The sequence below is a fragment of the Populus alba genome, chromosome 2 (assembly GCF_005239225.2).
Source record: "Populus alba chromosome 2, ASM523922v2, whole genome shotgun sequence".
Taxonomy (NCBI): domain Eukaryota; kingdom Viridiplantae; phylum Streptophyta; class Magnoliopsida; order Malpighiales; family Salicaceae; genus Populus; species Populus alba.
In genome coordinates, this window is record NC_133285.1 from 11,889,497 (window position 1) to 11,915,347 (window position 25,851).

At 31.4% G+C, this 25,851-nt stretch overlaps 2 protein-coding genes across 2 annotated transcripts; both read right to left on the reverse strand.

Annotated features, from left to right (window-relative positions):
- Positions 1-11,429: 11,429 nt before the first annotated feature.
- On the reverse strand, positions 11,430-15,472 carry LOC118046884 (stachyose synthase). The gene is made up of 4 exons (XM_035055967.2): positions 13,771-15,472; positions 13,475-13,652; positions 13,007-13,374; positions 11,430-12,190 (listed from the first exon to the last, which is right to left on the reverse strand). The coding sequence occupies exons 1-4, from the start codon at positions 15,235-15,237 to the stop codon at positions 11,612-11,614; spliced, it is 2,592 nt and encodes an 863-aa protein (XP_034911858.1). The 5' UTR covers positions 15,238-15,472; the 3' UTR covers positions 11,430-11,611.
- Positions 15,473-21,758: 6,286 nt separating this feature from the next.
- Positions 21,759-23,565, reverse strand: LOC118046882 (universal stress protein PHOS34). The gene is made up of 4 exons (XM_035055966.2): positions 23,077-23,565; positions 22,856-22,950; positions 22,287-22,408; positions 21,759-22,078 (listed from the first exon to the last, which is right to left on the reverse strand). Exons 1-4 carry the CDS (start codon positions 23,264-23,266, stop codon positions 21,994-21,996), a joined length of 492 nt encoding a protein of 163 aa, XP_034911857.1. The 5' UTR covers positions 23,267-23,565; the 3' UTR covers positions 21,759-21,993.
- Between the last annotated feature and the right edge of the window lie 2,286 nt (positions 23,566-25,851).

Here is a 25,851-nt window from a genome sequence, read left to right on the forward strand (position 1 = left end):
TATTCACACATCTCATCGATATATGGAAATTGAATGATGGATTAACACGCAGGGTTACGTGAAAGCATGTTCAGCAAACCCAAAAAGTGCTTAATGGGTGTGTATATATATATATTATTTATTTGAGCGTGACAACAGGTGTATTGTCTTTGCAAGGAAATTACACTTTCACTTCTTGGTTTCAAGTTTCAGTGGGATTTTTCTGTGTATGGATAATTTTGAAAAATCCCATCTTTGTTGTTTAGGAAAACTAAGTTCAAATTATGGTTTGTCCACATTACTACAGGTGTATGTTATGACGAAAACGAATACATGCTGCTCTACCGGTTAATTTGGCTGTTCGAATTTGGAGTGACTCAAGCAACTTCTCCTAGCTGTTTTGTAGAGCTTTGATTTGCTGTTGAACACAGTTGTTGTTTAACGTCAATTTCTGTCAGCTTGGATCTTTTAATGAACATCAAATGGCAAGATATTTTTGTTAGATCTTACCCAAAATAATAGAACTCTCTGGGGAAGTTAGTTAAAGTTTATACTTTTATACCAATGATTCAATTCAAAGTGAACGTCACTGTCCGTTTAAAAGAAATGATTTTCAATCCCAGACCACTTTCAATTCTACATATTTTTTTAATTAGTGATCTACAAGTTAGAAGCAACAAGAAATTTGATGCCAATAACTTATTTCCTCTGTCCAATGACTAATATTTTTTCCCTTTGTTTATATGGTTTGAAAGCCTTAAAAGTGAGGTAACCGATCGAGCATTGTTTTCCTTTGCAAAAGAGCACGTAGTTCAATCTGAGCTTAATTTTCAGGATGGAATTTTTTTATTATTATTAATTTGGATATTTGGATTAGTTTGGATATATTTTAATTAATTTTATAAATTTTAAGATTAATAATTATATTAACTACATGCTCAAATTTAATATCAAAATAAACTTTTTAATTTGAAGTTATTACCATTAAAGAGGTGGGATGGATTTTGAAGAAAACAAAAGAGGTCAATTCTTTTTCACCGAGGAAACATACATTTTCGATGCATGTTAAGGATGCTTTGTACCAAGTACGAGTCTAATTCCAAGAATGTCAAGGATGCCGACACGATAATATGATAGGTCACAACAATGTTGTCGGACTATGATCTTAGACTTTTCGAGATTCGAGACAAACACTGCCTTAACAAATATGGCAAATAGATATTGGCCAGGTAAAATTCTGTGGATTTGGACTTAAAAGTTCCAAATCAGTCATCATTCACTGAAAATATCAACAGCTTCGAAAGAGCACTCGTTTTTAACCTCTTCTGTGGGCGGGCGCGGTAGACATCAGTAGTGACAATTTGTTCATCTATAGAAAACATATCAAACGTTGTTTCGGAAACAGATCAAGAAAAAAAAATTCCCAAACTTATTACAGTGAAAAAACTTGTTTTTAAAATTAGTATAGTTTTAAAAATAATTTTAATTCTAGCACACAAAGAATAATTACGTATATACTAATTTATTAAGTGTATACATTATCTTATTTAGTAAGTGTATACACTATCTTATTTAGGAAGAAAAACCAAAGAATTATGTTGTTTAGGGTTTTAGGATTTAGTTTATGATTTTTGTTAATTTTGAATTTTTTTATGTAACTTGAATAATTTTCTATATTGATAAATTAGCATTGTGTTTTGTTGTGATTTTCACAAAACATGCTTTCTATTATGAAAACTTTATGTTATTATAGTGGTAAAATCATCGATAGTGATAATCGTATCATTTATCATGGAAAAAATACTAAGTTATTTAGTTTAAGATTAGACAGTTCATATGACAAATTAAAAAATTTAGTGTGTCAATGAATTAAGTGGAATTTGGCTGAATTTGATATTGATGTTATTTGGAGGATGTTGAGTGGGGGTCATCCAAATCGTTATGTCGATGTGGCTATTACTAGTTATATGAGTTTTAATGTAATAATTAGGTTAATGACCGCAAATGGGTTGAAAATAATAGAGTTCTACTTGAGTAGAAAACCTAAAGTAGAAAACTCTTTGTGTTTAGAGTTGACTCGGGTCCTAGGTTATAGTCAAAGGACCACAAAATCATCACATGCAGTTGGTTCGTCTAAGACAATTGGTAATGCAATGAACCTATCATTAATTCAATAAATGATGCATATGGAACCTCGGTTGAGTGTGGTAACGACTCCATATAATTATGGTGAATTTGAATTGAGTGATGAGAAAAATGATAGTCATATTGATGATGTAGTTAAGGAAAATAAGCAAGGGGAGCCAATAAACTAAACAATGAGACCCTATGAGATGCTAGTGGGTTTGCTCATATGATTAGCTTTGATTGGACTTTAAGTCGTAGGAATTTAAGATTAGGTACTAAGTTGGAGATTAGACAAATGTTTAAAACCACGGCTGATTTAACCAATGTAGTTAAGTGGTAGCATGTAAAAAATTCATTTCAATACAAAATGTAACGTTCAACCACAACTTATGTGCAATTATAGCGTAAGCATAAACCATCATATCAATGGTATTTGTGTGGGGGATATCACAAGAATTATGATTCATTTGATTTAAAAATTGAAAGAGCCTCACACATGTCACAATCCAATGGTTATGCAAGCCCACCTTCAAATTGACTCTAATTTTGTAGTTAAAATGATGTTGATCATTGTCAAAGATGAAATAAGTATTAAAATTGCAACCATTCAAACAACTATCCATAGAGAGTTTTTGTGTGATATATCATATAAAAAAGTTTGGTTGGTTAAATATAAATATTTGAGAGGTTGTTAGGATCAAATGTGGATACTTTTCAAATGATCCTTAGGATGCTAATAGCTTTGAAAGAATCGGATCCTGGTATAGCTGTTGAGTGAGATTATAAGATGGTTGATGATAATACAATAATATTTGGGAGAGTATTCTGGGCATTTGGACTTTTAATTCAAGTGTTTCAATATTGTCATTTACTGATAAGTATTAACGAGACTCACTTATATGGAAAGTACAAGGCAAAAATCTTGATTGTAGTTTCTTATGATGCAAATAATGGATTTTTTTCTGTTGTGTTATGCTTTGGTTGAAGAAAAAAGGAATAGTAACTAGACATGTATTTTAGATTTAATTCACTGACATGTCATGGGTAGATGTATTGGATTATGTATAATTTTAGATAGATATATGGCAATTAAGAATGCTATGTCACGAATATAGACTCAGCCAGATGGGTATTATCATTATTGTTCTCACCACTTTGTGAGTAATTTCAACAAAAGATTCAAAGATGTGGCATTGAAAAAACTATTAGATATTATATGTCAAGAGCCTTTAAAATGGAAATTTGTTACTATATATTATGATATGGTTGACATAAATGATCAAATCAAAGAATGACTTGAGATTGAATAAAAAAAGATTGGTTCTCTCATATGATGGTGGTTATCGTTATAGAAATATAACTATTAATTGTCAAAGATTTTCAATATTGTCTTGAAAAGTATTCATGGTTTGCTTGCAATGGCGATAGTGCAAATTACTTTTTTTTTTTTTTTTATGACCAATACCTATTTTGTTGATCGAAGAGTTGTAATTAATGATTGCATTAGTTGTGATGTATTATGGCCTCCACAAGTGCTTATTGAACTTATTGTTCATGCATTAAAATTGAGGTCACATGATCCAAGTATATTTAATATTTGAGATGGTGTTTTTGAAGTTGACACTCCAATAATAATTTATAGTCAGAGAGAGTTTCGATGAATGGTTTGATTTAATTAAAGAATGTGTAATTGTGGTAGATGGCAGTTGTATCATTGACTATGTACACACTTCATTGCATGTTGTGCACTGCGACATGTTGACTTTGAAAAATTTATTAACCATTTATCTTCTAACACCATTTACAAAAATTTATATGGTTTTTATTTTGAACTCTTACCTAATATTCCATCAAGGCCTGGTTATACTAGGCCACGAGTTGAAGGATATCCAGCTAGATGGAGAGTTGAAAAGGGTCAAAGTATATCCACTCATTTGCATAACGAGATAGATGCCAGAGACTGGCATACATAAAATAGATGTGTTTTATGTGATGTAACTGGTCATAATAGAAAAACATGTCAATTGAATAATGTAAATGAAAACTTTTGTTTTGAATTGAGACTTTTATTTTATATCTCCAAGTTAAGTTATTTTTTTATCCTTTAACTCTATATATTTTAGCATTTTCTACACAAGTACATGTCATGGTACGAATTGGGGAGGTATATTTATGACAAAACATCGTAGCATTAGAAAGGAGAAGTCCTTATTATTTTCAGGTCCTGATGATTTTTTGATTACATGATTGCAACATAAGCATCAATCCGAGGATATTTGGGCTCAACAAGTAAGTTAATGTTTTATATATATAACATGGTCATATGATAAAATATAAATGTTGTTAATACTTATATTTGTATTTGTTTCATGAGAATCTCAGGGTGGTCTAATGAAACCTCGTCATCATGCCTCGATGGATCTAGATTATTGTGTTCATTTATATGTCATTAAGGCTGGATTTTTATAGATTAACCACTTATGAGGTATAAATATTGATCACAATTTGATTGTAGCATTAGTGTAATAGTGAAAGCGAGAGACCTATACATTTCATTTTTATGTTGGAGAGATGATACCGACATTGCAAAATATTGGCATGTTGTTTAACCTTTTGATATATGGAACTCCTGTTATAGGCTCTATAGCTTTCAAAAAATAAGATTTATGTCTTCCTCTATTGGGACAAGTGCCTCCTCCTGAAGGATATAAAGGGAATTATATTAGGTTGACATGGTTAAATGAGAGTCTTGAAACCCTGTTAGAGGGCACTATAGAGATTGTAATGTATTAATATACTAAAGCATGCACTATGCATATGCTTGGGGCCATGATCTTCACCGGTTTGATAGACAATGTAGTTTCATGTTACTATCGACCACTTTTAGAAAAAATAATTTGGCATCACTAACTGTAGTTTGGGATCGATGATATTTGCATATTTGTATCGTCAGCTTTACCACGCATACATGTTAGAAAGGAAATAAATCAGCGGATATTTATTGTTTCTATAGGTATAATTTCATATTATATTAATTAAATATAGTTAATTTAAATATTTACTAATTTTTTTTATTGTTAATATAAAGTTATGGTCATAGAAGCATCTTCACATCAGTCATCCTAAATTTTAAAGAAATTAGATGCTCGACACGATTACAGGAAGATGACTATTAATTGGAGCTCGATAATAATAATAATAATTATAAACACATTATTAAATTTAATTTTTCTATATAAAAAATTTGTCTAACTTAATTGTCTTAAATATGTTACTTAGGTTAGAGAGAGGTCTAGGAGTCTTACACAAAATCCCACCTATATTCTTGAGTTCTATCAGGATGAGTTGAATTTATATGAGCCTCACCGGGTATGCTTAAACTCAATTATTTATTTTCTTGTTTAACTTTATTTTTTGGTATGAATGTTTTTGATAAATATGTTTTATGATTTCATAGGTGATATGGACATCATAAACTGATAATTTGATTGGAAGAGCATCTCCATTATACATGGAGGAAAATGATTTATGGCTATCAGTGATTTCATAGGTAATGCGTTCGTTTGGATAGCATCAACACATACCTAATGATGTTGACACACTTGATGACCTCCATGTAGTTAATTATTGAGGTAACAAGGAAGATGATTGGTTAGTGGTTCATTCACAATATATCAATTTATGGCATGCAATGAGATATCATATATTTACAGAGTTGTATCCTCCTATTGAGTTATATCTTTACATATCTTGGTATATGAACATAATAAAGTGATTTATAACATCATCATATGAGCATGTTACGAGAAGTTCATATGACACTGTGCGTCAGCCAACACATAATCCATACAATTATGAGTCTCTTGCACCACGATATAATAGATTGGTATGTATGGATTAAATTTCTTTTAACATGTAATAAAATTCTTATTTATATCTTAAAAATGATAATATGTTCTTTTCTAATATATTAGGTGATTTTTTTAATACCCGAGGGCCAGAGAGCTACAACCACAGTTCATGATGCTACCAATGATGTTATGCATAATGTTTTCAATACTTGGTTCTCATCATGTCATTCTTCACTTGACGAGGTTATGGAAGCTCATCATTTCGACAATATAGTAGAGAAGGATGACTGTGTTCATGCACCATAATGTCATGCTGGTGGTTTTGATGGTGTAAGCTCATCGACAGGTTAATTTGGTTAGATGTTTAACTATGTAATTTAATTGATATTCTTTATTGAAATGAATTATTGGTAAGCTAAAGCGAAGGACCTCTATGAATACAGTGAAGTTAGCTTGATGATTGTGCTACTGGGAGATCGGAATAACGTAAATAAATAGAGCTCTCTCTGGCAGGAAATGATCTATTGGTGTTGAGATTAATTTTTTTAATTATAAATTTGCTTGCTATGGAAATTAGGTGTTTATGTTGGTTATTGGCTATTATTGTTGTTTTTGTGATTATGTGAAATGTTAGCTTCATCTATTATTGTTATTTTTTTGCCTATGTTAAATTGTATGTTTGATGGGCATGGAGATATAATGGTTAAGACGAGAGTAGCTAGTATTTAATGCGCATGTAGTAAATGTGTGTCCTATAAGCATGTCAATTTAATACATGTGCAACCATTGTTTGTGTGCTAGAGAGAGAATTATTTTCTCTATTATGCTAATTTAAGAAATAAGTTTTCCTACTATGCTAATTTGAGAAAAACTCAGAAAAAATATTAATTAATTAAAAATGAGATGCATAATGTCTAATTTCTTGTTGATAGTCAACTCGATCAATCTTTCAAACCCGCGACTTAGGTCATAAAACTTATCTCTTGAAAGGTAAACTTGAAAAAATAATAAAGTTAAATTCTCATTCAATCAAATACTGATGGGTAATTTTTTTTTAAAAATAGCAATAAAAAATAGGGACCAAATTTAACAAAAAAAAAAAAGAATAAATGCTAAGGGATGGAATTTTAAAAAATATATATTCAATTAAGAAAATGATCCAAATAAAAAATATCAATCAAAAGAATAAAGTTCAAAATTGATATAAGAAATAAATCAAACCAAATGCTGAGGGGAGAGATTAAAAAATAAAATCAATAAAAAAAATGTCAGGAAACTTTTATTTTTTCTAAAGCAGTGTGAGTCCCGAGTAGGTGAGAGAAAAAAAAAATAGAGGAAGAATGAAAACAAATAGGCGACCTTTCAACAAGCTACATGCGCTACCTCATTATGAAGCTTGTGCCATGACGAATCCAACTCATTGGTGAATAGTTGTGTTCGGCCACCAAAGTTAACCTCATGCACCACTTGTTTGTGGTGGATAGTCCTCACGCGCTAACGAATACATGCACCAACCAAGTTACCTTGCTCGTTTACCTTAGTGCACCATATTTATTCAGGCTTAAATTTTGTTCCCTCTTAATTGCTTAACGTAAACATAATTTATTTTATTTTATCAAACCAAGCACTAAGATTTATCTTTGACATTGCAAGAACCCCGTATCTAGGGATTCAAAATAAACTACCAAGTCAAATATCAAATAAAGTTAATTTGAAAAATCAAATTAGAAAAAAAAATGGAGTAACTGGAAAAAAGAAAAAAAAAACTTTCCTTAAACGTGCAAATTAGTCATTGATGTTAGCAAAAAAAGGGACTTAGTATTTGTTTAAGCTTAAAAATAGGTCCATAAAGCTTTACTTTTTATCAATTAATAAAATTGAATCTTATTATGCCAAACCAAGTGACAAAATATCCCTCTAGCACTGCAAGGCATTCATATATGGTCATAAAAATAAATCACCATGATTAATTTTTAAAAAATATAGTATTGAACGGGAAAATTTTAAAAAATAAAAACAAATTAAGGTATCAAAGTAAATAGGTATGATTAGGTGTGTCCCTTATTTTCTTTTTAATTTAATTTATTTTGAGTGCCAAATAACGATTTCTATTCTTACAAACAATCACATACATTTTTATTAATTTTTTAAGTCTCAAATTAATTTTGTAAAAAATTATTATTAACAAATGAAAGAAATTACGAGTTGTTGCTAGTATTATACTTACAGTTTAAATTTATTATGTTTTGATTCAATCTGAATTATTAACATATAAAACATTAGGATATTTTTTTTTCATTCGAATCAAGTGCCCCCCCACGTTGATTGTTTCCTCGATTGCCCAATTGCATTTGTTAAGGATGTCAAGGATGCCGGCACGATAGTATGATGAGGTCAAAACAATGTTGTCGGACTAGAAATATCCTTAACATTGTTTTGACCTCATCACTTTTCGACATGTAAAATTTTACTTTTCGAGATTTGAGACAACTACTGTCTTAACAAATAGAGATTGGCCAAGCAAAATTCTGTGGTTGTGGACTTGAAAGTTCCAAATCGGTCATCATTCACTGAAAATATCAAGTGTACGTGTTTTAACCTCTTCTGCGGCTGCGGTAGAGACATCAGAAGTGATAATTTGTTCATTTATAGAAAACACTAGATAGACGGAGTCCGATGATGCAAATATTTAATTAAAAAAACAAGTAAAAGAAAATTGAGATCTAGTTGCTTGGTTTAAATCTACTGAGTTTAATTAATTTAAATAATATGAATAAAAATAAAAAAAATAAAAATGAAAAAAAAAATAAAAAACCTGACTTGGATATATCCGGCTTAGCATGTCAAATTTATTATCTGATTATGATACCAAGATAACCTTGTCATAAGCAAATTGAATAAAATTATGAAATTCAATTTTCAAACAATTCAATGTTGAAATGCAAAACTAAAAATATAATTTAAAAAAAAACAACAAAAAAAGACTTGAATCAAATTAGATTAACTCATTAACTTGTGATTATGAACATAAGATAGGAATAATCTCATAGAAAGAAAAGTAAAAAAAAAAAAAAGTAATCAAAATAATCAATTCCCAACATATCAAATGTTGAAGGATAAAATTTAAAAAAATAATTTTAAAAAAATAAATATTAAAGAATCTTATTTGATAACAAAGTAAAAATTAAATCAAAACGTGATCACTCTATATAAATAAAAATGAAAGAAATTCAAAGCTTAATTTCTAGAAAATTAAATGCTGATGGAAAAAATTAAAGAAAAAATATAATTAAAAGAAGGTCAAGAAAACCTTACCCGAGCCCATCTCGATCAGCATGCAAAATTTATGATCTTATTGTGATACCAAGATAACTTGTCAAACGTAAATTGAATAAAACTATAAAAGTTAATTATTAAACAACCCAATGTTTAAGGGCAAAACTAAAAAAAAATTAAATTAAAATAAAAAAAAAAAACAAATCCAGGTCAAACCAAGTTAACTTGCTAACCCCACTACCATGAACATGATATTAGAATAACTTTATAGAAAGAAAAGTTAAAAAAAAAAAAAAAACGAAGGCCACTTTCCTATAAATCAAATGTTAAAGAATAAAATTTTAAAAAAAAAATGACAAAAAAAGACCAAAGTCAATATATGTCAACCTTCAAAACCCGTTAACCTAGTCATGAGTCCAAGACTAAGTGTGTAACACCCCACCTCACTAGCAAGATATTGTCCGCTTTGGGCCCACACCCTCACGGATTTGTCCTTGTAGAAGCGAGCCCACCGGGGGGTCTGACTTCCCAAAACGCGTCTTACTAGTCAAGGTGAGCATGCACTTATAAGGCCCTGGCTCTGGACACTCGTTTCCGATGTGGGATCTTACAATCCCCCCATCTTAAGACGAGCCGTCCTCGGCTCTGATACCAAATGTAACACCCCACCTCACTAGCAAGATATTGTCCGCTTTGGGCCCACACCCTTACGGATTTGTCCTTGTAGAAGCGAGCCCACCGAGGGGCCTGACTTCCCAAAACGCGTCTTACTAGTCAAGGTGAGTATGCACTTATAAGGCCCTGGCTCTGGACACTCGCTTCCGATGTGGGATCTTACAAAGTGCATGGAAGGAAAACCCTAAAAAATGATGAAGAAAAATTCTTAATCAACAAAATATCAAGGGGTGAAATTGAAAAAAAAAAGGATCCAAGACAAAAAAAAAATAGCAATAAAAAAATAGAGACCAAATTTAACATAAAAATAAATGGAAATCAGATGTTGAGGGATAAAATTGAAAATAAAATTTAACTAGAAAAATGATAAAAAAAAAAAATAAACAACAATCAAAGGAATGAGGATCAAATCTGATTTAAAAATTAAATAAAACCAAATGATGATATTGAAGAAAAAAACACAACCAAATAAACATTAAAAAAATGAAAAATTAAATAAATAATAATAAAAAAAATAAAAATTAAATTGGATAAAAAAATAATCACATAACACCCTTATATTTAGACAAGAAGAAGAGAGATAAAAGAGGGAGGAAAAAAAAATAATATACCAGAGCTAAACCATTGAGTTGTTGTGCATATGCGCTGATATGAGAAGACAACTTTAAGATGTTTCCAATGTCATTGTGGAAGATTATGTTTGGTCGTTAAATAACACCTTACGCATCAACCATTTTTTTATATCTAAAATTATATTTTATATTAATTAAAATACTATTTCCCCCCTTGTTCAATTCCATTATAACTAAAAAAAACCATTAGGAAAAACAAAAAAGCTCAATGGATGCAAGTTAAATAATTTTTTGTTTTTAAAAGTAATTAAATCATTTTATTGTGCTTAAAAAAATATAAAAAAATTATCATGCTCCTTATCAATCCAAAAATAACTAATGACCCATAAAAAACTATATTACCTCTAACAACAAGTTAATCATATTTTTAGAATTGATTTTTTTATTTTTTTTATGTCTTCGTATATATTTTTTAAAACTGAGGTTTTATATATTTTTTTTATTATTTTACTTATGCATTGCTAGTTAAAGTGATAAAAGCAATGCAATGGAAGATTACAATGAGGGCGTATTATATTTTCCTTCCATAAGATAACACTAATATCATAAAAATCCTGCCATTTAGTTTTGTTCTTTATGGTTTCTATATTTAAAAAGTAGTAAAATTCATTGAAATTAATTTATTATTTAGTGGGCATTAATTAAGCCATCAAGTTAATAAGATTTACATCCATGTAAGGGTGGATTAAGAGCCTAAAAAGCAGAGGAATTGTCTTGTAATACAGATTTTCTTATTGATGAGTAAGAATTCTAGATCAGTTTAATAGTAGTTGGTGTTTATTAATTATTTTTTTTTTTTAAAAAAAAGGACATAAAAGGCTCTCCTTAATTCACTGCCCAATGCTAGAAGCTTTTTGTTCTTTAATATCCCCGTGTAAAAAAAACAAGATGAGAATTCTATTTATTTTTATGATTTAAAAATATTTAAATAAAATTTAAATATACATATTCAAATAAAAAAAAACTTTAAAATCAAATTAATACACTCTAAATCACACTCAAAATCTGGTTTCTTTTAGATGCTTAGTCGCCATGGCTTCAAACTTCTACGACTAAACAAGTTGTGAGACTTCAAAAAAGAAAAGCAACATTAGATACGCCACCAGCGGTTTCAGTCCAGGGGAGATTCAAGGCCAGTTTGCCGTTATCCAGCCACTCAAAAGCCGCCTGAGCTCCATTCAAGAAACCCTTCTTCGGAGATGCATTTGAGTAAGATAAGAAACTCCCTCCACCTTTAACCTCAATCTTGACACAAGTCTCCGCTTCAGAATCAAAATACTCCACTTCTTGAATTGTGCCGCCGCTGTTAAACATGTTGGCCAGCCCAACAGGAGCAAAACTGATACCGGTGCCGCCTAGCTTCTTGATGGGCACAAAGCTGAAGATCTCAAACGTAGATGGTTGGATGGTAATTTGAATTGCCTCCGATTCTGGCGATACAAGTAGCAGCTCCTCTGCCTGGTTGAGATAGACGATGAACTCGTCAGCCTCACTCATCTGAGCAGCCTCTTTCTTCTGGTCCCATTCAATGTCGGTAGCTTGAACAGAAACGGGCAGTGGCTTGTAGCATTCTGAGTAGCCCTTGATCCTTTGCTCCTTGGGGTCCCATCCAGCTCCTTGGCAGTTGAAAGCTCCGATCACACCTCCATACTGCGAAGTCCAACATGCCATTTTAGTTCCATTTGACTACATCAATAACCTTTATCATTATTAAACAATTTGGCGAGCACCATATAAAGAAATATCGTTGTTTATTTGAGACATGTTGGATGTGGAAACAATGTTAAAATAATTGTTTATAAATGGAAAGAAATAATGAGTTGGTTTTCAATGTGAAATGTAAAAAATAACACCTCGAAAATATACACCTCTGAAAAAATAAAAAACAAATCAGAGAAAAATAATACTTTTATTTTTTATATATATTCTGTAACAGGTTTATTAGACTTTAATAATTATAATAAAATATTATATAATTTTAATATTTTTTTATGTTTTTTGTCCTTGTTAGACTTGAATAATTATAATAAAATATTATATTTTTTAATATTATGACGGTTAATAAAATAATTATATTTCAAATTAAACTAAATAGTTATTATTTAATTTTATCTTAAAAATTATAAATATCAAAATTAATTTTAAAAATTCAAAAAACAAATTAATCTTATTAACATATTAAATTCCAAATTTTATTTTTTAATATTATAAATATTCATTAAATAACATTAAAAAACTCATAAAAAGAGTCAATCCATCATAACTTTCCTTTAATTTATTATTCAATTGAAACTCACTATTATAAACACTCAGAAGATTTTATTTTATTTTATTTTATTTATTTATTTACAAACTATAAGGAAAAAGAAGAAGAAGTAGACCGCCAATATATATATATATATATATATATCCAAAATAATAAAATATTGTTTTATCCAATTCCTTGTAGACAAAATAAATGAATACCTTGTTGAAGTTCCAAATCTTGAGAATTGTTTTCTTGTCAAATAAAGGGTTCCTGAAGAGGCAGTCCCTTGTCGGCAGGGCAAAATCTTGGCACTTGGGAATGGTACCATCAGGGTAAACAAGTTTCTTGAGGAGGTCAAAATCATGCCCACCCACAGAGTCACTCACATATACAGGTCCTCCACAAATAGCTCTCGATCCACCATGAAATTTGGCGCTCGGATGGTCGGATTGGAACATATCCCAGTCAGGTTGTATAATCTGACCCATCCACATGCTGTTGTAGGCACAATGGATCATATGGACCCCTTGCAACCAGTAAACTCCCATCGGATCTCCGTTCGGATCCTGGAACCAGAAGTCATCACCTGTAGCAAAAAGACGTCAAGCTCCATGGTAAAAACAACAACTTTCTAGCAGACAAACGCTTAAAAGAATAAGGGAGATCATTTGGTTAGACTTTCATGCCTACTCTTCCCATGGATATCTGCTTTGTTCCGAGGAAGAAGAAATCGTTGCATTGTTGCATGCTGGAAATGAGTCCAGATCCTTTGAAATTCTTTGACAGGGAATCTGACAGGCCCTTGTAGTAGCCCTTTGCAAGCTCAACACGGCCTCCATAATCTTCAGAAACATACTCGAGGCTCTGCATTTGCCAATTGAGACTTAGATACACAAAACAATTAAGTCACTCTAATATAAAATATCCAAATACTCAGAAAAGAGCAAAGTAGATAGATGGTATCTATGAAAAGAAGTCTTACATGAATGACATCTACTTTCACTCCTGTAATGCCGACGTCGGCAAGGTAGGAGTGCATAGAATCATAGAAATCGCCTGCTTGGTCAGGGTGAACAAGACCAACACCACCTTCAACGATCTTAACCACAGCAAGATCAGCCATTGTCCCATCCAGACCAGGAGACAGTTTGCAAGAAATGATCTTTGAATTCAGATTAGTACAGCCTGGCCTGACACCACCCCAGGCACCACATAGAGCATGCCACACATAAATGTCGTCCAAACCCTTAAACTTTGTCCTCAAATCTCTCGTGAAAGCTTTCATGCCATAACTTTCAGCCTTGCAAGAACGACTCCCACTGGAAACACTCTTTTCTTCTCCAACAAAAACAACATCCAGTTCTTGTTTCAACTTTTGAATTTTAGTTTCAAAAGGAGACAAGTCAGTTACGCCAGATTGGATTGCCTTATCGCGATCATTTTCAGCATGCTCGATTTCAATTGCCTTTAAGATAAGCATCTTTGGCTTCTTTGGATCAAATGAAGTTGGGTTAGGACCTAACATAGACCCTCCCTTGTACTTCCTAAACTTGTCACATTCATCAAGCCTGTGAAGCCTGGAAGTCATTTGAGTTCCACCAAGAACAAGGTTTTTAGCATCCTCGTTCGGATTCTCATCATCAGTATTGATGCTTTGCCAGCCATCATCAATGATGAGAAACCTCGGAGAGACACCGCCCTCGACAAAATCATTCACACCATGCCATACACCAGCAGGCTCTACAGCTAAATAAAATGCATCCCAAGTGCACCACCCAAATTTATCAACAAGAGATGGGACAGTTTTCTCTTCCAGAAGCTTGAAGGTATTGAGGTGGACCCTAAGAGCACTATAGGCCTCTTTCATGATATTGTACGGATTTTCAGACACATGAACATAAGCGATAGCATCAAAAGATGATGCTGTCACCTTAGTAGAACCACTCTCAGCACAAATCATGACATGACCATCAGTTCCAGGATGGAAAGCAGACCTAAATCTCCCATCAATGACAGGTATGATTATGACATAAGACCTTATTTCAGGAACATTAAAGAGAACCCATTGGGTTTCCATTTGCAAATCAGACCCAGAGCTACCCATCCACATGGTACACCACCAAGTTTTGAATCTAAAGATGGACAAAAATTCCCTACCAGTAAACTTACCGATGGAGTTCATTAAGCGATCTGACGGAGCGTCTTTGTGGAACCCAAAGAATCCGCCCTTGTGCGACAGAGCTTGGACACTTTGGAGCAGAGCAAGCGGAGCATCAGAGGATTTATAAACAGACAAAAAAGGAGCAAAAACCACGTTGCTTGGAACTTCAGAAAGCAATGGAAAACCTCTTACACTGAATTTCCCATCCAACAGTTCGAAGTATTTGTCTGGACTTTCCGGCTTACAAATTCCAAGAGGCAGACTAGAAGGATCATTTGGGGGAACCATGGCAGAGGAAAACAGAGAGCTAAAAGAAGAATACAATGTTTTGGAGGATATCTATAGTGAGGATTTTATGGAGTTTTATAAGGCACTGTGTATGGAAGAAAAATTGCTGAAAACTTTTGTTAATGAAATTACAAACTGTGAAAGGCTAGTATATATCCTCTAGAATATGCATAACTTTGAGCTCTAAGCATAGCACTGCAGGAATTAGATGATGCAATCAATATGGTTTGGTCACTCTTTTGTGCCATAACCATATAATCTAAGAAAAGAGGAATTAGAACCTGGTGGGGTGTAGCTCAACTGGTTAGGTTTTGAATTTGCTTTTTAGAAGTCACTAGTTCGAGTGTTACAAACATTAAAGTCACTAGAGGCTTATATAATCGTTAACCTCAAGGTCTCGAGGGATTACTCGAAATGCGCGTAAGATGGCCCGGACATACACGATTACAAAAAAAAAAAAGTGGAAAAAGGCTTTAGTTAATATAGGTTACTGGATATAAAAAGTCAATTTTGGCTTATTTTCGAGTTAGTTGCCGACACATACAAAGAAAAAAAGAGAGAAGATAGTAGCTTGAGCAATCTCTCTTGAAACTTTAATAAATACTTGATTCATTATTGGATCAAGTTAAAATTTTGACATATAAATCTTACAGTTAGATTAAATATTGTAGGTGTCTAAGTTTGTTCGCTCTTGATAAAATCATAACCCTCAGTTTTGTGATATTCTTTAAAATTCTTTCTCTTTAATTTTGATGCAATCTAAAAATATGTTGTTCTCGATGATTTATGTTATAGTTATTAGTTTTAATTAAGGAATAACATTTGTGTACCCTTTATTATTATTGATAGTGAAGTTTTTAGGTGGACTCCCGCCCAATGATTTTTCCTCACATAAGGGTTTTCCACGTAAAAAAATATTGTTGTTGATTTATTGTGATTACTTGCTTAATTTGTTGATTGATTTAACCTATTTTAAATTGCATAAATAGAAAAAAAAAATTGAAACTTGAAAGGATGATAATGATGGTTTGCCTTTTTATCCATTAATTAATGATTCTGAACCAATTAATAATGATGATAATGATGTTGTTCCTAAACAAGTTATTCAAGAAGCTCTAGATGAGCCACAATTAAAGAGGTCTACTAGGCTTCGCCAAGTCTCTACTAGATATTCTCCTCATGAGTATGTATTGGTTACTAATAAGAGAGAGCCAAAATGCTTTTATAAAGCTATGTTACATGAGAAGAGAAATGAGTGGTTAAAAGCCATGTAAGAAGAGATGAAATGCTTGTATAAGAACCACATCTTCGAGTAAATGAAGCTTCCTAAAGGAAAAATAGCACTCAAGAACAAACGGGTGTTCAGGTTGAAAATAATAAAAAAATGTTAGTTGGTAAAGAATTATATAAATCATATCTTGGAGTCTTACTTAACAGTTTAAGCAATTTAGTTGAGTTGGCCATTTAACATGGTATTAGAGCCTTGTTGATTAAGTGGTCACGAGTTCAAATCTCACCACCTTCATTTTAATTAATAAAAATTAAGCATAAGGTAATGTGGGGTTTATGCAAGTTTCAAGCTTTTACTTAAAGAGGGTGTTAGAGAATTATATAAATCATATCTTGGAGCTTCACCTAATAGCTTAAGATATTAGATTGAATTGATTATTTAACACTCACAGCTAAGATATAAGGCAAGATGGTTATAAAAGGTTTCAATCAAAAGAAGGGTATTGATTTTAAAGAAATATTTTCACCTTATCAAGTTGTCTTCAATCCGAGTTGTATTTGATTTAGTTGCTAATCTGAATCTTAAAGTTGAACTACTTACTATAAAACTTATTTCTTCCATGGTGACTTAAATGAAAAAATCTACATAGAGTAGCTTGAAGGGTTTGAAGTGAAAGAAAAAAACAATTAATTTACAAGAAAAAAAATTTATATAGGTTAAAACTAGCTCAAAGACAGTGGTATAAGAAATTTAATTCTTTTATGGTGGAGCATGGTTATTGTAAGGCAACTTATGATCTTAGTGTGTTTATAAAAAGGTTTCATAATGGTAACTTCATTATTATGTTGCTATATGTGAATGATATGCTAATTGTTAGCCATAATGCTACAAAGATCTAGAGTTTGAAGAGAGAGTTAAGCATGTCTTTTATAATGAAAGACTTAGAATCGGCAAAATAGATTCTTAACATAAACATTACTCAAATAATAGGAAGATTTGACAATCTTAAAAGAGATATATTCAAAAAGTACTTGAGAGATTCAATATGAGCAAGATAAAAGTTATTTGTTCTCCACTTGTAAACCACTTTATGGTAAGATGTAAGTAGTGTTCTTCAAGTGACGAAGAAAGAAATGAGATGAATAAGGTTCTTTATACATCAATAATTGGTTGCTTGATGTATGTCATAGTTTATACAAGGCTAAATATAGCTCATGTTATTGGTGTGATCAAATAATTTCTTTTCAATTCTAGTACAGAACACTAGTTAACAATGAAAAGGATATTCAAGTATCTCAAATGTAATTTTAGATTATATTTTGAAAACAGTAAACATGTGTTGGATGGATACTTAATGACCTTTGTAAGGAAAGCAGTTTCATGGCAATGAAGGTTGCAAAAATATGTTGTATTATCCACTATAGAAAATAAATATATTGCTCTTAGTAAAGGGGTTAAGAAGTTGTTATAGATGAAAAAGTTCTTACTTGAGCTTGGCCTAGTGCAAGAGAACTTTGTGTTGTACTGTGGCAATTAAAGTGTAATCCATCTTAGTAAGCATTCTACTTTTCATTATTGATCAAAGCACATTGAGGTTAGATACCAATGAAGATGAGATGTTGGAGAGATAGAGTCATTTGTTGTTGAAAAGATTCATTTTGATGACATTGTGTTAGATATGATGATCAAGCCTTTACCAAGAGAAAAGTTTGTGTTTTTTAGAAGGCAAACAGACTTGGTGATAAGTTAGGAGGAAGGGAATTGTTTGATTTGATAACTTCTACTTTGGGGCATAACCCATATAAACTAAGGAAAAAAAAAGGACAAATGCTTAAAGCCTTTTAGGCCATATAATTGACTAGGCATAAAAAGCCAATTTTGGTTTATTTTCAAGTTAGTGGACAGCATATGCAAAGAGAAGGAGAGAGTATGGCAACTTGAACAATCTCTATTCAAACTTTGATAAGTAGTTTGTTCACTGTTGGTTTAAAATGAAGTGTTGATATAATATTCTGAACACCTAAATCTTATGGTCATATTAAATATCGGGGTGTCTAAATTGGTTTGTTCTTCACGAAAACGTGGTTGTCAGTTTTGTGAGATTCTTCTTGACTATTTCTTTTTATTGTTGATACATTCTAATAACATGTTGTTATTGATGATTTATGTTGTAGATCTTAGTTTTAACTAAGGAAGAACACTTGTGTACCCATGATATCGAAAGTTTTTAGGTGGACTTCGATCCTGTGATTTTTTCTCTATTAGGGTTTTCCATGTCAATAATATTTGTGATTTATTGTGATTGCTTGCTTAGTTTGTTGATTGGTTAACCCTAATTTTTATTGCACAAAAAAAAAAAAGAATTTGAATTTGTGGATTTTGAATTTTGAATTTTGATATATGATGTTTTTCCCAACTTAATATACAGTTAACAAGTATATAAATTGAAACATAGAGTTATGTTTGTGAACAGTAGTTGATAGACTTGGACAAATAGAGAGGTATACACGCAATAAGAGAACACAAAAGACAGCTAATAAGCGAAGAAGAGTTGTTTTGCATATAAGCAAATGGGAAGGCTGTGCATGTATTTACAGGGGGGGATGGAAGAGGGCATATACAAAACTAGAATGAGGTAAGCTATGTTGTCCAGAGCAGAAGATTTGACACGTGCAGGTGATGGTTGGTTTTTTGGGCCTTTTTTTATATGCTACTTTATTCTGCTTTTCATTTTCTCCCTTATAAATATTAGTGATGAGATTTGAGAAACCTTTTACATGAAACAACAAAAGAGAATTTGTTCCATTCGGGCAGTGGCTTTGAAGTAGTTGTTAGATTTTGAAGCATTTGGAGGAATGTAAAGTTCGAATAAGAGCATAATTAAATCTCTATATGCATTGCATGCCACATGCAAGCCATCCATGCGAAGTAATTTACCAGCAATTTCTTAAAGTAGTGCTGTAGGTTAAAGTAATTTTGTTTTATATACACTAGCAGAAGTAGCAGTGCCTCTAAGGCTAATAGAATACTCTAAATTAATCTTCGTGGATTGAACAGCTAAAAAATGATGGTGGCAACTGTTTGGCATTAGAGACCTGGAAAGTTCCAGGTGAGATTACACCTTACATTATGTTTATTTGACTTGTAAGTGTAGTTTTTAAATAGGACTCATAGGCTTCGACACACACACACACACACACACACGATTGGTAGGTGGTACTAAGATGCTTGAATTGATTAATGTGAAAGATGACTCGAAAGGGATTAGCAATTATACGGGGTTGAAAGCTTGGTTTTTTGTAGGGGTAGCGGTGCAGTACTTAGTTTTTTTGCAGGCGTGGCAGTGGACTGTGTTAATCTTAAAGAGTCTACAGGTAAAAGAATAAATGGTTAATTTTATGACACTGGGCTGCTAGTTTAGCTGAGGGAGGCATAACTCGTTGACAATGGTTGGTGTTTCACTGTTTATATGAACAATGAAACTGACCTTCAACCTTTTTTTTTTTTTTTTGTTAATAGAGTGAGATGAGCCATTTTGGGTGTGCAACCACCGTATATATTAGAGAAACTTTTGAGAGAAAATTAAAATTTTTATGAGCTTCAAGCAAAAATGGAGAGATTCATTCTTGTTTAATTAGTCACTAAGGTTTGTATGTTCTCCTTTATATATGATCTTTATAGTCATTTGAGCTTGGTGAGAGATTTGTTAATGTTTTTAGGTTTGTGAAATTTGTAGTAGCAAAATTTTGATATATCTTTGTTTCGTTGGTAGAGCAAGCAATTTATCTCAACCATGTTCAAATTTGATGTTCTTGTTCTTAGTCTTTTTATTTTCTCATTCCTTTTCAGTTAAAAACTTACAAGAATATTGGTGTGATTCTTAACACTTTTTAAGGTTTTCCAACATGAGTATATATACGATTGCTAACATATTTTTATAATGACATAGGCACGTTCAAGAACGCGGTTCAAACCCCGTTCCAAAAATATTAAATTTAAAAAAAAAATTATGTGTGTTTTATATCGTTTTGATGCGCTAATCTCAAAAATAATTTTTAAAAATAAAAAAAATATTATTTTGATGCATTTCGGCATAAAAAACACTTTAAAAAACAATTACAACCACTCTTTCAAACATACTCATAGTCATGTTAAAAAAAAAAAAAAAAAAAAAACTCAAATTACATTTACCTTACCAAATAAAGTAAACAAAGGAAAAAAAAAAGTTCAAATCTCAAATATATCCCCAGCTATTGTGATTGTCTTAATTTCATGTTAAAATATTTTTTATATCAATTTTACCACCATAGTATTTTTATTTCTCAATAAAGACACGTTAGAATGAGTGAATAAAAAAAAATTAAATTTCTTACATGATGAAATTGTTTATCCTTAAAAAAAATATATAATTTGGATGGAAAATTTAAAAAATAGATGTAATTTGAGAATTTATATAATTTTAAAGATAAAATTGATATGAAAAATTGCTTAGTGATAAAGCTGAGATTAACTATGTAATAATCAGGTGATATTTTAAAGTTTGTCCGATAGAATAAAGGCAGATTCGCAGCACACTGTAACATTATATAACATAAAATATTAATCGAGAAAGACGTATGGGTTATGCTTATCTTTTGCTAAGAGAAGTGAATTTTAGTGGACGTCGTTGGTTACAGAATTTTCTGGAATGATGCAGGAGGAGATGCAAGCTGTAAACCGAAGTTTCGCCCTGCCAAGTTTCTGATTATGTATTATTGTAATTATATTATTATTTTATTGTAAAAATACGTATTCTAATAAAAAAAAAAAAACATGGGAAAATGTTGTCCTGTAACTTTTTAAATTATAAATTTTTATTTCCTAACAATTTAAGACATTTAATTTTAATCCAAAATTTAAATTTTTTTTATCCCCAATTTGACAGAAAAAAAATAAAAGAAAATTGCTGGATTTCGGTGATAATAAAAAAAAAGTCTCAATGAGATCAATTCTGGGCACAAAAACACTAGTTTAATAAGTAATTTTGTATTGTTATCGGTAAAGGGCAACACTGATAATAATCGTATAAATGTTGTAATCATTCCAAAAATTAATTATCATCAATTGAATTTAACTTTAAGGAGTGTAGCTCAATTGATCAGACCCTAAGTTTGCTCTATAAAAATCACTAGTTCGAGTCTTACAAGCTTTAGAATCACTAAAAACTTACATGATCATTAACTTTAAGGCTCATGGGATTAATCAAGATACATGTAAGCTAGTTTAAACACTCATGTTAATAATAATAATAAAAAAAAAAAAAAAGTTATCAATTGAACTTGAAGATGGTGGTGCGGGTTTGTTTTCTACAAGTAAACATGGATACATGGCAAGTACTAGCACTAGTGTACACAAAATACTCCAATCACAATACTACGCAGCATGAGAATTGCTCGGATCTGGAACTGACTGTAGATTCCATCATGTTTTTTTGACGACAGGAATATATTGCATAGTTTTCAATAATATTGTCAACTCAGAAGCAGTCAAGGCATCTTAGGCCTCTTCACTATCATCACAGTGCAGTTAGCATGATGAACGCAATAGTCACTCACACTACCTAAGACTGCCCTGCAAGAGAAATGTGAAAACCTGTGAGCTCAAACTTTCTGCAGATAACTAAGTGATTTGGACAGTATGCAACCATGTGTAAACTGCAAAGTAGCTGTAGTGGAGCTTCCTAAGAGCCTTTCAACAGTATTTACTGGATATCTAACAGCAGTCCAGTGGATCTAACTATATATCAATGTACTAGATTTGAAAATATGAAATCAAATACCTTTTAATAGCTCCATAACCATGACTTCCTACAACCAGCACTGAAGCATGGTGCTTCTCTACAGCCTCGCGAAGAACATTTCTAGGATCACCTTCCACCACTTCGAAGATCACATCACTCACCTGCAGAGAAGCTGAAATGATCAGGAAAACAGCCAACGCAAAATCCACTCATTTAGTTCAACGTTCATTTGCTAGATGTCTGATGAATGACCCGGTCAATTCATCATCTGCTTTCACTAAGAGCGAAGGCAACGTGAAGAACAAAGTAGCCCCCATTTCTCTCATTCTCTTTGGGACCGGAAACCATCATCTTACAAGATTTTAACAGTGGTTACAAGAGGAACGATCGAGGACATAAATAATAAAAGACGCATTCCCCCATTAGATTAGATGTAGTCATAGTATTTAACAAAAATAAATAAAAAATAACGATTGCAAATTCGTTTTTGTTTCTTTTGCAAGGACGACGCGTCTAGTATATACCAGACAGAACGTTGGATATTTATTAATTATATGAATGGTTTTAAGTAGTTATGGAATGAATTGATTACAAGAGATTGTGAGTACCGATTTACTGATGCAAATTTCCTTAGCCTTTTCGATACCTCTTGCAGCTATCTTCTTCAAGTCCGATTCCACTTGTGGCAAAACTTCAGCAATCCCTGAAAACAAAGAAGAACGAGTAGAAGACGCACATGCTACACACTGCTATAGAAGTGGAAAGAGAAGAGGAGAAAGCTGAGGATATATTATGTACAGAATTAATGAAGTGGAAAACAAATAGGTACCAGGTTCAGCAAGACTGGCGACGACGGAGGTAGCGGAAGTTATGGCATGGACAACAACGACCTTGAAAGGTGAATTGGAAGCTAGAGGGGGAGTGAAGAAGTGATCAAATGTCCACTCTAAAGCGTATGTACTGTGCTGGCTATCATCAATCCCAACAACCATCACTTGCTTCTCTTCTAAGGTTGCCATTTCTGATACTGATATTTGCCCGTCCGTCCGTCCCTCTTCTCTGTTTATATCGAGAATTAAGTTGCAGAACTATAGTTGTTTTCTCTTGGATTGCTGATTTACGGCAACCTTCAGAAAATCCCAAGTAGAGATGATTTACAATTAGTGATTTACTATGGGCATTCTAGGAGGGACACGGGCTAGGACAAAACCATGATTGGAACGGGTGACCATCCCATCCATGAAGCTGGATCAATCGAGGAGACGATGTCGTTTGAAGTACGCAACGACCACAGGAGATAAGACCCAATAATTGAAGTTGAACGACTCGGCGGGTAGATAGATATCAAAGATTTTTGCCATTAACGTGAGAGATTGTTCATTATTATAACTCGAACAAGTCAAAGATTCAACCAATCTCGGTGTGTGTCTGTATTTATTTGTCTATATAATATCAAAGATTTCAAATTTTCTTTTAAAAGTAGTTAATTTTATATTTTAATTTCCTATAATTATTGTATTGTAATACCTGTATTTCAATTTCACGTTTGTTTCTAATTTATTTTACATTCTAGTTTATGTATTAATTCTTGATACTCATTGTTGAATTTGATTGTGTATATTTTTATGTAAATAGCTAGTTTAAAATGTTGTTTGCCTCTTTTAAAGAGTAATTCTAGCTTCCTTCATATATTAGATGTTGATTGTTTTCCATAGCAAGAAATCTTTTATTAGAAAAACTTAACATTTATCATTGTATTTTACTTCTTTTTACTGTAATAAACTATATGGGTCTAACACTCACTCTTTGAGCAACCTTGATGAAACCTTTTTTTTTAGGGATAAGAGTTATTTTTATACATCTTCTTTTTTAAAAAGGGATCAATGTCCAAATTTTAAAATCAAATATAGGTTATGCTCTATTGTTATGAATTTCAACAAAAATTCTACTTGAAGACTTAACGCCAACATCTTTGATGGGTCTCCTATTTTTAGGGATTGATGTTATTTTCTAACATGTTTAAAGATCGATGTCAGGTTTTTCACAAAATAATTAGAAATTTTAAATAAGAAAAAATGTAAAAAATAATTAGGATAATTAATGAAAATCACAAAGACAAATATAGAAGAAAACATAGTAATGGTAACATTTCATAAGAAAAGATATTGTAAGAGTAACGTTGTTTTTTTTTTTAAGCATAATCAACCCCTTACTTAGATCTCTGGAATAAATACATATTTTAGGATCCCTAATTTCTTTAACTTGCTAGGTGGCAACTTTAATTTTCCATGATGATATACATATTTTTCCTCGCGATATATATTTAACCTCGATTGATGTTAACCAAGGTGTGACAATCATAGTTATTGAATAATGCAAGTCTACTGCATTACTTTTGATTTTCATTGATGGTCATTTTTTTGTACTACAAGTGAAAGTAACTAGTGGATCCAAACACTTTATTTTAATAAATACAAATTTGAAGTACCTTGCATTTAAAATGTAGCAAGTTAGATGTTTCTTTTGTGATGATTGGATAATGAATACAATACCTATATAGTTTAAAACGTGAATAAATTTATTGTTTACTTAATATTTAATGTGTAAGTTAGTTTGACAAATTTACACAATACTTAAAACACGTTTCAAGTTTCAAATCTCATATTAGTATAAATTGTATATATAGCTTAAAGGTAGCTGAGATTTTGAGATGAAAAAAAAAGATTCAAAGTGGATTTATTTAAAATGTTAGCTAGAATGCCAGATCAAATCCAATTGACCAAAGTCGACAATATCACTATAAATGTTGAGATTATTTCTAAAGTGCATTACATTTTAGTCATAAAATTTATGAAAAATATTAATAAAAAAACAACATAAAAGTAAAAATATTGGAAATAAACCAACAAAAAAAATCCAAAATATTCAGGAACAGTGTAAAATATATTGTCAGGAAACTTAGGCAACCATAATAAATCATTTTCAACCAATGTTATTACATTTTATCAAACTAATTGTGTATTACATATATTTTCAAACAAGCCTTGATGCTTATAGGAAAGTAATATATAGTTATATATATTACTAGTATTTTTATTATTGGTTAAATATTTAGTTTTTTTTTTCAAACCCTTTATTATCTCAATTTTTTTGGTTATGGAGTTATTAAGAAAATATATCTCACAACTTCAGAACATAAGTAAACAATTATGTTAGATTATTATCATATTTCTAATAAAAATTTCTAATAAATCATAAATTAATTTCTTACCAGTTATTTTGCTTTTAAAAAAATTTTAATGGAACAAATAGTCTCTTATAATTTATTCTACTCATAAATATAATAAATTATCTCTCATTGTAGATTTGAATTAGCAATGGCTTAATACTTTATTTGATAGGGATTATGATAATATAATGAATCGTGTTATTGATTACGCTAATTATAGTAGTGGCAGTATTAGCGATAATGGTGTTGGTGATGATTGCAATACAAATGATAATAATAATGATGATTATGATAATGACAATTATTACAACGATAATTAAAATGATTTTGATGAGGAAGGTGAGTTGTTTTGGAGGAGAGAGTCTAATTGTCTAT